Source organism: Desmodus rotundus, chromosome 2 (assembly GCF_022682495.2).
Source record: "Desmodus rotundus isolate HL8 chromosome 2, HLdesRot8A.1, whole genome shotgun sequence".
NCBI classification, from domain to species: Eukaryota; Metazoa; Chordata; class Mammalia; order Chiroptera; family Phyllostomidae; genus Desmodus; species Desmodus rotundus.
This window is the reverse complement of record NC_071388.1, coordinates 164,382,261-164,396,464: the sequence shown is the minus strand read 5'-3', so window position 1 is coordinate 164,396,464 and position 14,204 is coordinate 164,382,261. Positions and strand designations below refer to the sequence as shown.

At 42.5% G+C, this 14,204-nt stretch overlaps 1 protein-coding gene across 7 annotated transcripts in view; it reads right to left on the bottom strand.

Moving 5' to 3' along the window:
* Positions 1-14,204, bottom strand: part of OSBPL6 (oxysterol binding protein like 6) — a 197,019-nt gene that overhangs the window by 28,431 nt on the left and 154,384 nt on the right. For 5 of the 7 annotated variants that reach the window (XM_045196285.3, XM_024561508.4, XM_045196286.3 and 2 more), the window contains 3 exons: positions 12,878-12,952; positions 7,157-7,322; positions 4,354-4,487 (listed from right to left, as the gene is read on the bottom strand). In XM_045196285.3, coding sequence (XP_045052220.1) covers positions 4,354-4,487; positions 7,157-7,322; positions 12,878-12,952 — 375 coding nt within the window. The remainder of the gene's footprint in view (positions 1-4,353; positions 4,488-7,156; positions 7,323-12,877; positions 12,953-14,204) is intronic. The other 2 variants (XM_024561509.4, XM_024561510.4) reach the window with 1 other exon arrangement.

Here is a 14,204-nt window from a genome sequence, read left to right as displayed (position 1 = left end):
CCCCCACATTTACCACCTCTGAAGCGCCGAGTTGCTTTAACTGACAGCAATTTTTACTCCTTCTTAGTAATGCTCAAAATGATGGTACATCTAACAATTGATGACACGCTGAGTTCATGAAACAGAGCATTTCTAGATGGAGTGCAGGATCACATTCTGCTGCTCACGTTTGCATGGACCCAGCACCCACTGCATTCAGCGCAAGCTGTGCACAAATTCTGGGGCCAGAAATCAGAACAGTGACTAAGTGTAATACACCGAAGGCAGACTCAAGTGGAATCTTTCCTCTTACAGTAACCTGGAGTGTTGAGGTTACCTTAGTCTTACTAATACTCTTTAATTTTGGTGTTCAGGGGTTTACATTCAACAGAACATGAGCTTATAACTGTTGTGAAATAAAGTCACTTATAAAGAGACAGATGTCACATGAAGTGCTCTGTCCTATTAACTCGAATCCAGCACCCATACAGCCTCTCAGGTATGACAGTTACTTTTAAAGTCTCACAGAGGCAAAATAACAGGATTATGCGTCTTTGTGTACATACAGATCAGGGAAGAAATAATCACTAAAGAAGCGGGATTAATTATACTGTTCAGCCTTGTTACTTGTTACATGCCCAAGGCAGGCAACAATTTATGCTGAACATGCAATGAAGAATGCTAAAGTTTCATGTACTTATGTGCTATGTGCCTTCTAAAAGGGGTGATACAATTTGCCAAGTGGGTATACTTAAAAGCTTTACTGAAAAGCAGCATTTTAACCATTAGACATATATCAAATAGGACTTACATCAAATAAAAAAAATGCTTTAAGAATGTGTAAGAAGTTATTTAAACACAGTCTCTCTCTCCTTCCCTCTCTAGGGGGAGACTTGGCTTGATAGCTGGTCATAAAATGAGTATCTGGGGGTTTAACTGATGACACTTGGATAAGATCAAAGATATCTTTAGGCTATCGGAAGTCACAGTATAGTGAGAAGTTCTATTAACATCAAAACGTATTCAGAAAAACTGTCACAATGTTCTCAAGCTATTTAATATCTTGTTCAACTCTAAATGCTATATTAAGAGGGTCAATAAAAAGAGAGTTGGCCAACCAATGGATGGCTCTATCAGTTCACTGTTCCCTACCATCAATGTTTCCATATTTGCTTTCGGTCCACATATTATTTGCTGCTAAATCAGATTCTGTTCATCATTTCCTTCTTGACACTATCAACGTTTTTTACCCTTGATCTCAATGGTCATCCCTGTCTACATTCTTCAGCGGCCTCCCCTGGGTCTCCATCAAAGGAGCCTACTTTTGTTCAGCCTGTCCTCTAACTATTAACGTTTTCTATGGCAGCACCATTGACCCTCTTTTATTCTGACTGAAAACACAATTTATCAACACCCGTGACTTCAGCGACATCCTGGGCATCCACATCCTTCTCTCTAGCCCGACCTCTCTCCTGAGCCCCGATCCACGTATCTAATTGCCTGTTAGACGTCCACAGCCACATCAGTTCTCCACAGAAGCCGCTCATTCTTCACCCTTGGCAAACCAGCTCCTCTGGTAGTCTGTCTGCTGGGGAAAGAACTGCCATCTACTCAGTTATCCCAGTAAACAACCTAAAAAGTAGTCTTGAGTCTGGCTCCTTGTCCCTTGCTAATATTCCGTTGCTCTCCGAGCCGGGCCACCTCCCCCTCTGTGTCTCTGAAACCCATCCCCTCCTTCTACCAACCCCTCACTTCCTTAGTTCAGGTCTGCATTATCTCATATATCTCAGTTCCGTCTTCGTCCCATCCATCCTCCATACTGTACCAGCGTAATCTTTCTAATGCACAGAAATGGGTAGTAATACTTCCCATTTCTGAAATTATCATTCATCAGTTCAATTAAGGCCTCCCAGTACTGATAAATCTAAACCCTTTCGCGGTGTCCTTGGTGAGCTGATTCTCACCTACATTACTTGCGGCTCCTAGACTGATTCTTCCTGTTCACCCCATGTTTTAGCCACTGAATTAACTGCCCATCTCCGGATACCTCTCCAGTGGTCTAACCACGGGTAGTGATTCTTTAAAGAGTGAGCTGACAGTAAACTTAAAGGCTTGAGTAAAGGCTATAGAGAGCTGCAGAAAGAGGTCAGCCTCAGAGGGGATGCGAGCAGATGGCCAGGAACCGTAAGGCTGCCCCGAGGGGAAGGTACAGACAGACACGAGAGTGGGAACATAGCCAAGCGCTGTGCTAATTCACAACTGGAAGCTCGGAATCCTCTAGCAGATAGGGGATAATTAGCCATCTTTATAGTACCAAATTATTTTTACATCTTTTGAGGATAAGTTGAGCTTTTTGGTTAAAAAAATAAATATAACCCCCCAAAACCAACAAAAATTTATTGAGGCTCTAGGTCTAGACATAAATAAATATGTTTTGACAAGAGAAGGAAGTATTTGACCCAAAGGACGCAAAGCTGATAAAATTTTGCTTTATTTTACTTTTGACATGTTCACATCAGGTCCTTCCCTGTGAGGTGCTGCTGTCTACTCACACCTACTTCGAGGCTCAATGCCTCCTGACCCGTGGCTCTGCTCACCGCTCAGAGCTCTTCTGTTCCTGAGTGACCACAGCCCTGGACATCTGCGCCACCCACATGCCCACCTGAACGGACCACAGCGCGGTCCGTGTAACTGTTTCCCAATAAACACTGCTCAGCTCACAAATCAGACCATGAGCTTCCTGGGAACACGGCCAGGGCTACTTCTGCACTGCTGTTCCACACCTTGCACACCTCACTTACAGTCAGTTGAACGCAATACAATGAATAAAGGAATAAACAAATGAGTAACTTTTAAAATTCTCTTCAGCACCATTTCTAATCTCACTTGATGCCCCAACCCAGATCTCTATTTACCATTCTCTGTCTTACCAAAAAGTAAATAAAACCAAGCAAACAAGCAAGAAACAAACACATTTTTCCCCCAGTACAAGCTTGTCTTGTTTTTTCTCAGTACAAACTTATCTTGTAGTACTAAGTCTCTACCAATAAATACATCTGAAGGGAACATTGTAGCATGTGCATTTTGTTTATAAGATGACATTTACATGTTTATCTCACCATTATTTTGATCTTCTGATTCATGATACTTTCAGAATAATGATCTAGAAGGACAATTAACTTCGACCCATGTTATCCATTTGTGTTAACAAATACATGACCTGAGACTAGTCCAGGGAAAGCCATTAACGTGCTTACAGATAAAACCCTCTGCAGACTGGCCAACAATTGCTGTTTTTAACGCTCATGCTCCCGAGTCCCTGGTGTTACACGGGAAGCAGCACAGGCACCACCCTAACCGACAGTGTTTCATCTGAACTGAATGCAGAAAGCGTGGCCCAGGTAACAGCACTCAAGAACATGAAATGCCACACTGAAAATAAGCTGACAGTTCAGGTACATAAAACATGGCGAGACAGTTGAAGTCCAATTTCTTGGGACTGAGGGAAAGTGTTCAAGCAGGAGCTGATCCACATGGAAACCACTTACCCAGGGTCTGCTTGCTCCTTCACTCTGATCCAAGGCACCAGGAAGTGAACAATATTTTATATAAACACTGAGTTCTCACACAAAAATCACATAACAACACTGAATTCTCAAAGAAACTGTTTAAACCGCATTTACAGACTAAAGAAAATACTTATTTCAAAGCAAGTACTCAGTGTAGAAGAGCATAAGCATAGCTTTAAAGGATTTTTATCAGAAGTTTCAATTTTGATATATATAGGGATTTAATTAATATTCATGAGAAATATAATATATATGGAGTACCATATAATGAATATATGTTGAATAATATATACTATACATAGGATACATATTGAAAAATGACAGTCTAGCTTTAGGGAACATACTTAAATAGGAAGAAAATCCTAAGAGTGAAAATCAGGAAAAAAAGGAAAATAGTAATCAGTATTCCAACAGATTGAAATGCACTGTGAGTGGGAAAAACATTAAGTATGGAAGGCCTAGCCGATTTGTTCTAACACTGGATGGAATATATTCCTGACCATATTTCAGAAGTGTAAACCATGTGTAATGATTTTTTTATTTTAAAACCAGGAACTGCCTTATACATGACCATGGAGAGGCATTAAAAGTATTCAATCAGACAAAATACATATATATTTGCAAGTAAGTTTGGTTGATTTTGCCCTTCACCTTGACCTTTTATGGAAGAAAAGTAACAAAATTTAATACTGACACTCAATGTCTTGGGAGAGTTACAGACTATTTTGACACCCCCGTGCCTCACTGCCTCCACCCCCATCCGGTGGAAGTGTGATATGAGCAAGAAACACATGATGTCATTTACCTGAGACAGTGACTGTCGGAGCCGAGCCATCTGCGTGCTGTGGCCTTTATTGTGATCCTGCTCAGAAACCATCTGCTTAAGCTTCTCCTTCTCTATAGCTATGCTATTAAACGCAGACTTCAAAAGAGAATGCACTGCGTGGAGAGAAAGGTGAGAAACAAAAATCAAATGAGTCCAGAGAGAGTATCGAGAGTTGTGAACATTCTGGCACTTGAACTCATGCACTTTTCTGGAAAGGTTACATGTAATCTGTCACAGTATCTACACATGAAACAAACATGGTAACGGATCAGGGCGAAAGTTTCAGCATTTCAAACCAGACAAGCCAACGAAGACTTGGAAACAACACATCATTTCTAAATATCAGTATTATAAATTAATCCATAATTCCTGGGAGGAAAAGGGATCAAGTTTCACTCTGCTATGGTTGATGAGAACGTTTCAGCAGTACTGTGCTCCATAAAGACACATGCAAATCATTTAGAACTATCCAAAATTACTTCCCAAAAGTGTGCACCCAATAAAAGGAGCATTTTCTGAGTCCTGTCAACCTAAAACAGGCAGCTGACCTAGAAAGTTCTCGCTAGTTCCCTTTGAGTCAGGAACTGATTTGGTCTGAAGAACAGTGCTCGCATTACTTTCTTGGCCAGGAACATCCTGACGTCAGGGGTGCTCCCTTCCCATTCCTGCATGTTCACACCATACGCTGGTGTAATCTGAGGCAGCCTTTAATTTTAAATCACAAAAGCTTGAATTTCCAACTCCTATCTTTATAGTAACAGAATTTCGGTTATATGCAAGGTCTTCTAAAAAGAGGAATTTCCTTATTTGAGAAAGCTTATTTTTTAAAAGATGTGCAAAATTTTAGCCTAAAACAGTGGCCTGAATTAAAGGGGTAAAGTGGCGGGATCACAAGGGACTCCTGATCTATTGATTTATGTACTACATTCTCTCCATCATCAATTTAGAGATAAAAACTTCATAGCTGGAATGCATTAATTCCACTGGCAGCTCTAAAAGTAGATTCTCAGTCATCTCAAAATCTGTAATACTTTCTAAAGAGTTCACTTAACAGTCAAAGAAAAGCCCTTTTCTCCTAGATAGGTGAAAAGAAAATATGTTGTTTCAATAGAGGCTTTAAAATTCTGTTGAATCTTGGATTTCCTGAAAGCCTCAGGATTACAAAGTAAATGCACAAAGCTTTCCTGAGGCTACCTTCAAATGTATCCATCTCTTTTAGCAGCTACACTGTACTCAAATCACCAGTGTTTGTTGTCTCAGCCTCCTGCTCCCACACCTCCTCCCCCTCAATGAGTAAAAGTTACTGGATTTACTGGCTGTAAATCTGTGCCATTATATAAACAAAATAACATTGCTCTCGTCTAATGACAGTTAGCATCCAGCTAAGAAATGCAATAAAAATGTACCAGGAGTAAAATAGCTGGTGAAAGAAAGTTGGATTTCCAGAATCTCAACTGAGAAAAAAAGGAGGGGAGGGGATAATTTAGCTTAATTATTTTAGGATTATGGAATTAAAGAAATATCCCACAGCACATGTGTGCTGATGGGTCGAGAGTATAAATTTTTGTTGACTTCCACATTCCCGGGGGCGCCCTCAGCATGCTCCCTGTTTTCCTGAGCCACCAGTCTCTTGAATATTGAGTGTGGGGAGTGGGGGACAGCTGAAATGTTCCATTTAACACACATTTTCAATAATATTTCATAACCTATTACCAGCAACTCCAGGGAAGTAAATATGATTAATTCACAGTAAGATGCTCGTGATAGTGACTGAAAACAACATAATGTATATCTATCTCCAGGAGATTATGCATGTAAAAAAATGTCTTTGAAGGTACTAACTTAAGTCACAAGTGAATTCAGTGGCTGAAATTTATTTTTATTTATTTATTTTTCCAGTGGCTAAAATTTAAATAACAAGGCAGTAAGGGGGGTGGGTTATTTGAGAATGGAGGTTCTTCTTGGGAAACACACACAGGACCCGTCCACCTACACTCAACTAACTACCCTGGCTTTTTATTTATTATTCCCTACTCACTGTGGCTGATGACTATTGAACTTACGCAACATGACTTACTGAATTTTAACGTTAAAAAAGAGACTCCAAGGTGGGGTCCCTTTCTCCTCCCCTCAAGCCTGTACTGGTTTCTGAAGCTCTGCCCAAGCTGAGTAGCTGGCCTTGAACAGGACCGGCAGCTTCCATGCCAGCCCACTCCATTCCAGGGAGCCCTGAGCTGCCATGAGGAGGGAGAGGGACACAGCTGTGTGCAGCCTTCCATCCGTCCACCCGAGTGCTGAGTGAGCTCAGTCCAACCCAGCGGCACAGAGCCGCTTAGCAGGGCCCTGCCTGAATTTCTGACCCAGGAAGTGTGAAGTACAATCGATGTGTTGTTTATAGTAAAAAGAGAGACTGCAACAAAGTCTATTTCTTTTTTTTGCCTTGCCGAGGACAGCCTCCAATTATGTAGTAAATGATAACTAAGAAAATGTTGAATAGTGGTGTTTGCTGGCCTGCCTGGGACAACTGTTTTCCCTCTTCCGCCCACCCCCCACCCCACACACAATGACACTTCCTTTACTCAGTCAGAACAGTAAACCCACAACGTGCGTTGTCCCAAGAAGCAGGCAGCGTGTCCTACTGCACTCTGTATATAGAACTCCCACCAGCACGGGGACCATTTAATCTTTGCCCATGGCCACCTAGATGAGGACAGAAGAGCAAATGGCACCGTCTCACCAAAGGACAGTGTTTCTCGAAAGGGCAGGCTAGATGTGTTGTTACCTTTCTGTGCTATTAGACAAAATTCTTCTTGAAGTTTTGTATAATCTGTGGAACTTTCCAGAGGGTCCGTGAGGTGGCTAGGGGGTGTCTGAAATTCAATATCTGCACACAGGTTGGGGTTGGAGGAATGCAAGCGGACGGGTGACATGGTGGCGCTGAAAGGGACCTGAAAGGAAAGACACAAATTGTTAACGAGCAGCAGCGCACAGTGCCACATTCCCTTCCCTTCTTCAGAATAATGCATCCCCTCTGCGACACGCCCGGGGACACTCAGTACCCCTCCACTTGCAGGCGGTTGGGGTGGGAAGAAGCCTCATTTCCCACAGTGGATTTGGGACGGCTACGGACTCACTGGCTTTTCACAGGGTGAGAGGATGACAGGAAAGCAGGGAGAAGAGGTGAAATCCCCAGAAAGTCTCAGCTCTGAACCCACAGTTTTATCTAAAAAAAATTACTGGCAGAAACACTAAACGGTGACGTGGCAGTCCTTCTCTTACAAAGCCTGGGTACTCTTGTCAGAGGACTTTGTATGCTCACTTCTTCCCAAGGTTACTGAACAGGTAAACACTCAAGAGGTGCATATACGGGAAAAGTCACTTGCTCCACAGCCATTAGATAAAACATAAAAATGTTTAACAGTAAATATAATGGCTTAAATTTGAAATTGACTTATCAAAATAAATCTGTAACTGAAATACACATTATATAAATTGCTGTGATTTACCCTTGTATGTTATACACAACTCTATTACAGTAATGAATTAATGAACATGGCTTATTAACTGGTCAATGCGGAAAAGCATTAAGTAAAAAAAGTCATATTACTATAGATTTTTCCAAATGGTTAGAGGCACTTCCCCGCCCAGGCTGGATCTGGGCTAGGCTTGTCATGAGTGGAGGCAAAGCTCCTTGCCCTTTCCTTCTAGAACATTTTACCTGACCATTACAAATGCTGTCAGCCGAACATTCTTAGAAAATGAGAATACCAATTCCTTTTGTAAATCAGATTACAAGTGCCCTCCCCTAATTCTTACTGCACAGATGTTCATTCAATTATCTTCAAGAATCAGACTCTTAGACTCCTTCGCAAGCTGAATTTTATATAAATTATTGCATAATTCACATCCTTTAGTGAACAGGAAATATGTGGTAGGAGGAGGCAAACAATATCTTGCCTGGTGTATATGTATGTCAGAACGACTTTCTTTTTTAAAAAAAGATTTTATTTATTTATTTTTAGACAGAGGAGGAGGGAGAGAGGGAGAGAAATATCAGTGTGTGGTTACCTCTTGTATGCTCCCAACCAGGCACCTGGCCTGCAACCCAGGAATGTGCCCTGACTGGGAACCAAACCGGTGACCCTTTGGTTTGCAGGCTGGTGCTCAATTCACTGAGCCACACCAGCCAGGGCCCTTTTTTTTCATTTTCTAAAAATTTGCTTTAAACTTCCTGACAGGAAAAAAGAGAGAGAGGCAGAGAAGAGAGAGAGAGAGAGAAAGAGAGAGAGAATGAACATGAACTAGTGCTCATGCATGGAAGATACAGACGCTGCAGAGGAGGTGGAGAGAACCAAAAACTCTGACCCATGCTGTGGCGTGTGGACCTGGGAAAGAGTGCTCTGAAAGTCACTTTGCCAAGGCAGGAAGTGCTACATCTAAAAAGATGGGGGAGGATGTGAGCGTGAAGCTTCGCCCTAAATTCAGCTACTCTAAGCGTGCTAATGTGCATGATCTGAATCGCTCGGTGTCTGGATTTATCAAAGTAACTCTATCTCACCCTCCCTGCGGACCTTGCTGCTCCCGGCTGGGAGATGTCAACAGCTCGTTTATCTCATCAAGCTCAGAGTTTCTGGCTTCTGCAGAAAAGGTGCGTGTGTGTGCACGCACACACACACACAGAGGCAGGTAAGCCCTTTGAGAAAATGGAGTCCTTGGGTTTAATGCTTTGCTGGGATCCTGTCCAGGTAACCTTTTGAGGACAATGACCAAGGTCTTCTGGGGATGCTTGTAAAGGAATGGGATTCATATGGAAGAACACTGGAAGGTAGATAAAGAAAATTTCCGACCTTAACTGTGGTGATACTAAATCCAGAAAGAGCAGCCAGCCCTTAGCCCAGTAGGAGGGACGCAGAAAATCTGTGGAGAGGGTGGTGGAGATTTGGAGGCCATGGGGAGAGACTGTCACATGAGGTAAGGCGTAGGTCAGGGAGTTTCAGATTTAGGGACATGGTTTCCCAATACAAAGAACCAGAGAGCACTAAGAAAAAGGAATGCGGGTGTTTGGTGACGGGGAATGTAACATGTTGAGGATCAAGGAAAGGGGGCTATCTGTCCTCGGGTGCCTTCAGCACTCCAAGGACTGGCAAGGTGCTGGGGAGGGGTCTCTGCCCTCGGGGGCAGGGACGGGGCTGTGACAGCTGGGGAGGCCTCTGCGATGGGAGGCCATGTGCGCTGGGGGCCCCGAGGGTCCAGGAAGGACCCAGGCTTGTCCCGGAGATAATGGCCTCTCTACTAAAATTTGAAATCAGATGCTCAGAACAAAAACATAAGTGACAAATTTATATTTTGAACATAATGGAAGTTTAAATTGGCAATTAGACTAGTAAAAGTGGGTTTGGATTTAACCCACGGGGAAAGAGACATGGAATGCTCCCTTCAAACTGCAATCACACAGGCCCCTGGGGTCCTGAAAACAACTGCGTGTGCTTCCTACTGAAAATGTTTGTACCGATATCTTTTTATTTGTTTGTTAAAAGAAGTATATGGACGGGCCACTTGACTAGAAGAATTCAAGAAATGAAACAGAGAATACAAAGTGAGATGTGTAATCTCACCCTAACTGGGTGTCTCCTCAGTCTTAGTTTGGTGGGATCAGACAATGTCAGCGGTAACAGGTTCCCTGTCGGTGATGGCTGGGCTGGGAGGTGTCCACAGCTCTCCCTGTCTGTGCTCAGACCCTCAGCCCTGGATGTGGCCTTTACACCCTGGTCAGGAAAGAAACCCAAGGCTTCCTTGAAGTCCGGTGACCGGGAGGAAGCTTGAAACTGGACCATTCTGGTGCTAGGAACTACAGTTTGGAATGGGGATGTTAGGCGATGGTTTTTGTTTTTGTTTTTTTAAACCCTCACCTGAGGACATGCTCACTGATTTTAGAGAAAAGGGAAGGGAGGGAGAGAGAGAGAGGAAGAGAAACATCAATGTGAAAGAGAAACATTGATTGGCTGTCTTCCACAGGCGCCCTAACCGGGGACTGAACCTGCAACCCAAGTATGTGCCCTGACCGGGAATCAAACCCACAACCTTTCAGTTTATGGGACAATGCTCCACCCAACTGAGCCACACTGGCCTGGGCAGGAGATGCTCTTAACACCTGTCTAGAAAGAAGCTAAAAGACAAATGGATTGATAGTGGAGGCACTGGCATTGAAATTTAGCAATGGTAATAAGCATGACCGAAAAAGAGAAGATGCAAGAGCAGGGTGAGTGCAGATGACTCGTGGAGCCAGGATGAAAGGTCCGCGGCTGTAATTCTGCATCACGTGTACAGGGACCCTTCTGCAGAGTGCAGGTAGCATCGGGGCTCTCAGAGTCCATCCATGCTGAGGGGCCAGTGTTTCTCTTTTTCCACCCCCTATTCTGTTGGGTCTGGCTGATGTTGCAAATGGACCACTTGGGTGTTAGTGCTCAGGATCGACAGTAATAAATCCCTGAAGCATCTCCTTGGGTGCACTTTTCTTTGGGAGCCTGTCTCAGCTGTCCCAGACCCCTGAACGGTCAAGGAAAATGAGTGACTAGGAGTCACGTGGAAGAATTCTGGATAAAAGGTATTAGCAGGATAGAATGGGCTCAAAATGTGTGTGGTAACTTTAGTGTGGGGAATTAAGGAGAACCACTGCAGTAAAAGAAATAGGGGACTGAGTCACCAGCGTCAGGTCCCTGAGATATGGATGGGGGGGCCGAGGGGCCAGCTGAGGGTTGCTATGCTCTGGGGTGCAGTTCAAGTATAAACCTAGAGGGTGCAGAGAAACTTTTCCCCCTGGTTGTTCCTGAATTCTTTGCTAAGTGTTGCCAGTACCTCTTCTCACTAGGTGCATCTAAGTTATCAGCTACCCTGGAAGGCAGGCATTAACACTTTCCTCTTTTAAAAGGTTTTCCTCTTCTACCCTCAACTTTTAAAATATAAACTCATTCAATGCAAGTAGGTTCTCATCCCAGTTTTATTGTATTCGCTAATGTATCTGCAACGAAAAAATGAGCAACGTTCACTTCCCTAGGTGCCATCTTAGAAGTATATTATTTAAGGAAATATTATTAGCATTTGCCATTCCACACTGAGAGAGTGTTCTCTAATCATCACTTGATTTCTTAATTTTACAAATGAAAGATGTCATTGAAGAATTCTTTAACAGATTACACATGTATCTATTGTGAGACTGTTTCCATGCAGCTGTCGTACACTTTCTTCATCTGCATTCGAGCATCGGCGTAAGATACACATTAGCCAGGGCACCCATTTCAATAATTTGTTTGTCCTAAGAGTCAGAAAATGTGGGTTTAAGAGTCAGTCCCCTAATAAATTCCAAGTCACTGGTTCATTTCATAAGCAAAATCAACTTTGTTGCTCAAACAGTCCAGCTAAGCATCTAGATAAAATGGAAGAGTTGATGGCCAATCATTAGGAGAAACCAATCCCTGCATCAGTGTCTGTTTTCCTATCATACAACCCAAACCTTTTCATATTTTTCAGCAATTCTAATTTTAAATACACTCCACCACTAGCAAGAGTAAAACTCTTATTAACCCAAGGGATATTATCTAATAATCAAAACAACATCTATGATTGTTATGAACTCAGTACTCTACTTTTAAAAAATTGATAGGATGTCATGAATAAGCAAATATTATTGTTTCCTTTTATGCAGCAAAGGGTTCTGGCATTGACATGTTCTACTTGATGCTCCATATGGACCATTCACTATTCTGAACACCTACTCAGTTTTAAATTTGTCACTTGCCTTATCTACCTCAATACTTCCTCTGTCCTCCGAACATCCATTCTATTTTCTCTTTAAAAGAACACCCAAACAAACCTCTAGATATGAACTAAACCACTTAACTTTGTGGTTTTTCTGCTTTGCCACATTAGTTTCTGATTTCTAGCTCAATATTCACTCCAGAAAACATTTTTCTCTTACTAAGTGTAACTTGTGTAGCCATTTAGATATGACATCAAAATTCACCTTTTCTTACCCTCTCATTTCTTTATTCTCACATCCTGTTCAAATAGTCACATTGCTACAAAAAAAAGCACAATTTATGTCTGTAGTAACATGACTTTTCTTAGGAAAACAGAAATCAGTTAGCAAAGGTTCCAATATCAGTATGGCAAACAAACAAAAAAAACGAACAAAAAACATTATTTAAGGAAATCCCACACCACAAGGGGCTGTGCTGTTTCGCAACCTTGAATGGAAATTATTTCTTACACTGACAGGAGAGGTACAGAATCGGATTACGTAATAGTTTTCCATCGCAAACACCAATATCCGGGTCAACTCCTGCCATGCAAAGGCAGCCAGAAAACATGCGAAAGCCACGCCAACCCAGGAGCGGGCCACAGTTGACACGGTCACACGCAAGTGGCACCATTGAAACGGGGGCTGACACTCGTACACAGTTTCTCATTGTTATTAAACGTCTGCTTGAGATTGAAATCCACTCACTGTTGTAGCCACTGCTGCCGCTAGCCTCTGCCGGCGCCGAGTTGTGCTGAACTGGCCCTTCACAGATGGCCCTTCCTGACAGTGAATGAGAGAAGAGGAGGGAGGAAAAAACACGGGATGAGGCAGAGAGAGGACAGGATGTGGGAGGACGAAAGATCATCAGACAAGGGAGAGGGAGAGTTTTTAACTGTGGTTGACTTTTCCTAAATCTTGGCATTTAAAAGAGTGCTAAGGGGCATTCAGGCAGTGAGAAAAGTTCATCCCTCTCACTGCAGAACACCCAAACACATCCGCCTATTTGCTAAACAACACCCCCACCCAGAAAGGGATAGAAAGGTATGAACTGATGAATAGCTTGGGATTGCAAGGTAAAATACATTTGCATACTGCTTTATTCATGCAATGTCACGTTATCGGAAGTCAAAAGGCCCTCAATAAATGGAAGCAAATAAAAAAAAATAAGTTTAGGAAAAAGCAATTAAACAAATAATATGCAAACGTTAAAACGAGCAGGTTGTAATAGGGGCTTCCCAATGGCCAGGCAGAATTTTTTTATTTCTTGGTTAGAGGAAAACGTAAGGGAAAGGGGTAGCAGGAATCTTCAACTCCCCTTTTGTTCCCTTCCTATGAAGCTCTCTGGCATTCAACAGTAGGAATGGTGCTGGGATTTTCAGGTTGAAGAATTTTCCAGGAGGATCCCCATAGCATAAGAAAAAAGTCCTACAAAAATCAGCTATGAGACCTGAGAGCACAGGCTTCAGTCAGTGATGTGCACCTATGCGTAAGCCAGAAGAAGGGCTCCTGAGCTTGCTTCCTTTCTTTTCTCTTCTTGGTGGACAAGAGTAAGAATAACGACATTTCCTGCTGGCCAGGCAACTCTGCCTCCATTTGACAGATCCCGTCTCTTCAGGGTTGTGAGCACTAATTTCAATTCCAATGAACTGAGATGTGTGTTAGAGTCACCAAACAGTCCAGACCCAGAAAAAACAGCAGGGCTGCTTTGGTCTTTCTGGAACAGCAGACAAATATTTTATATTCTTATACCTCTAATTCTCTTTATATTTGCCAAATTGCAATCACATTTCTCTTCCATCTTCTTTAATCTTCTGCTCATATGTAACATATGTTTATTATATGCACACATACATATATCACCTGCTTTCCACCAAAGAATTTTCCTATACACAATCCCTGTATATTTAAATGTAGTAAAAAAGAAGAACTTATTTTGAGCCTACACTGTCATTTGAGCATCTGTGAGATCTAGGATAGCTACACATGAATAGCATCAGGTCATTTATTGGCTACTCCATACTTCCTACTATTC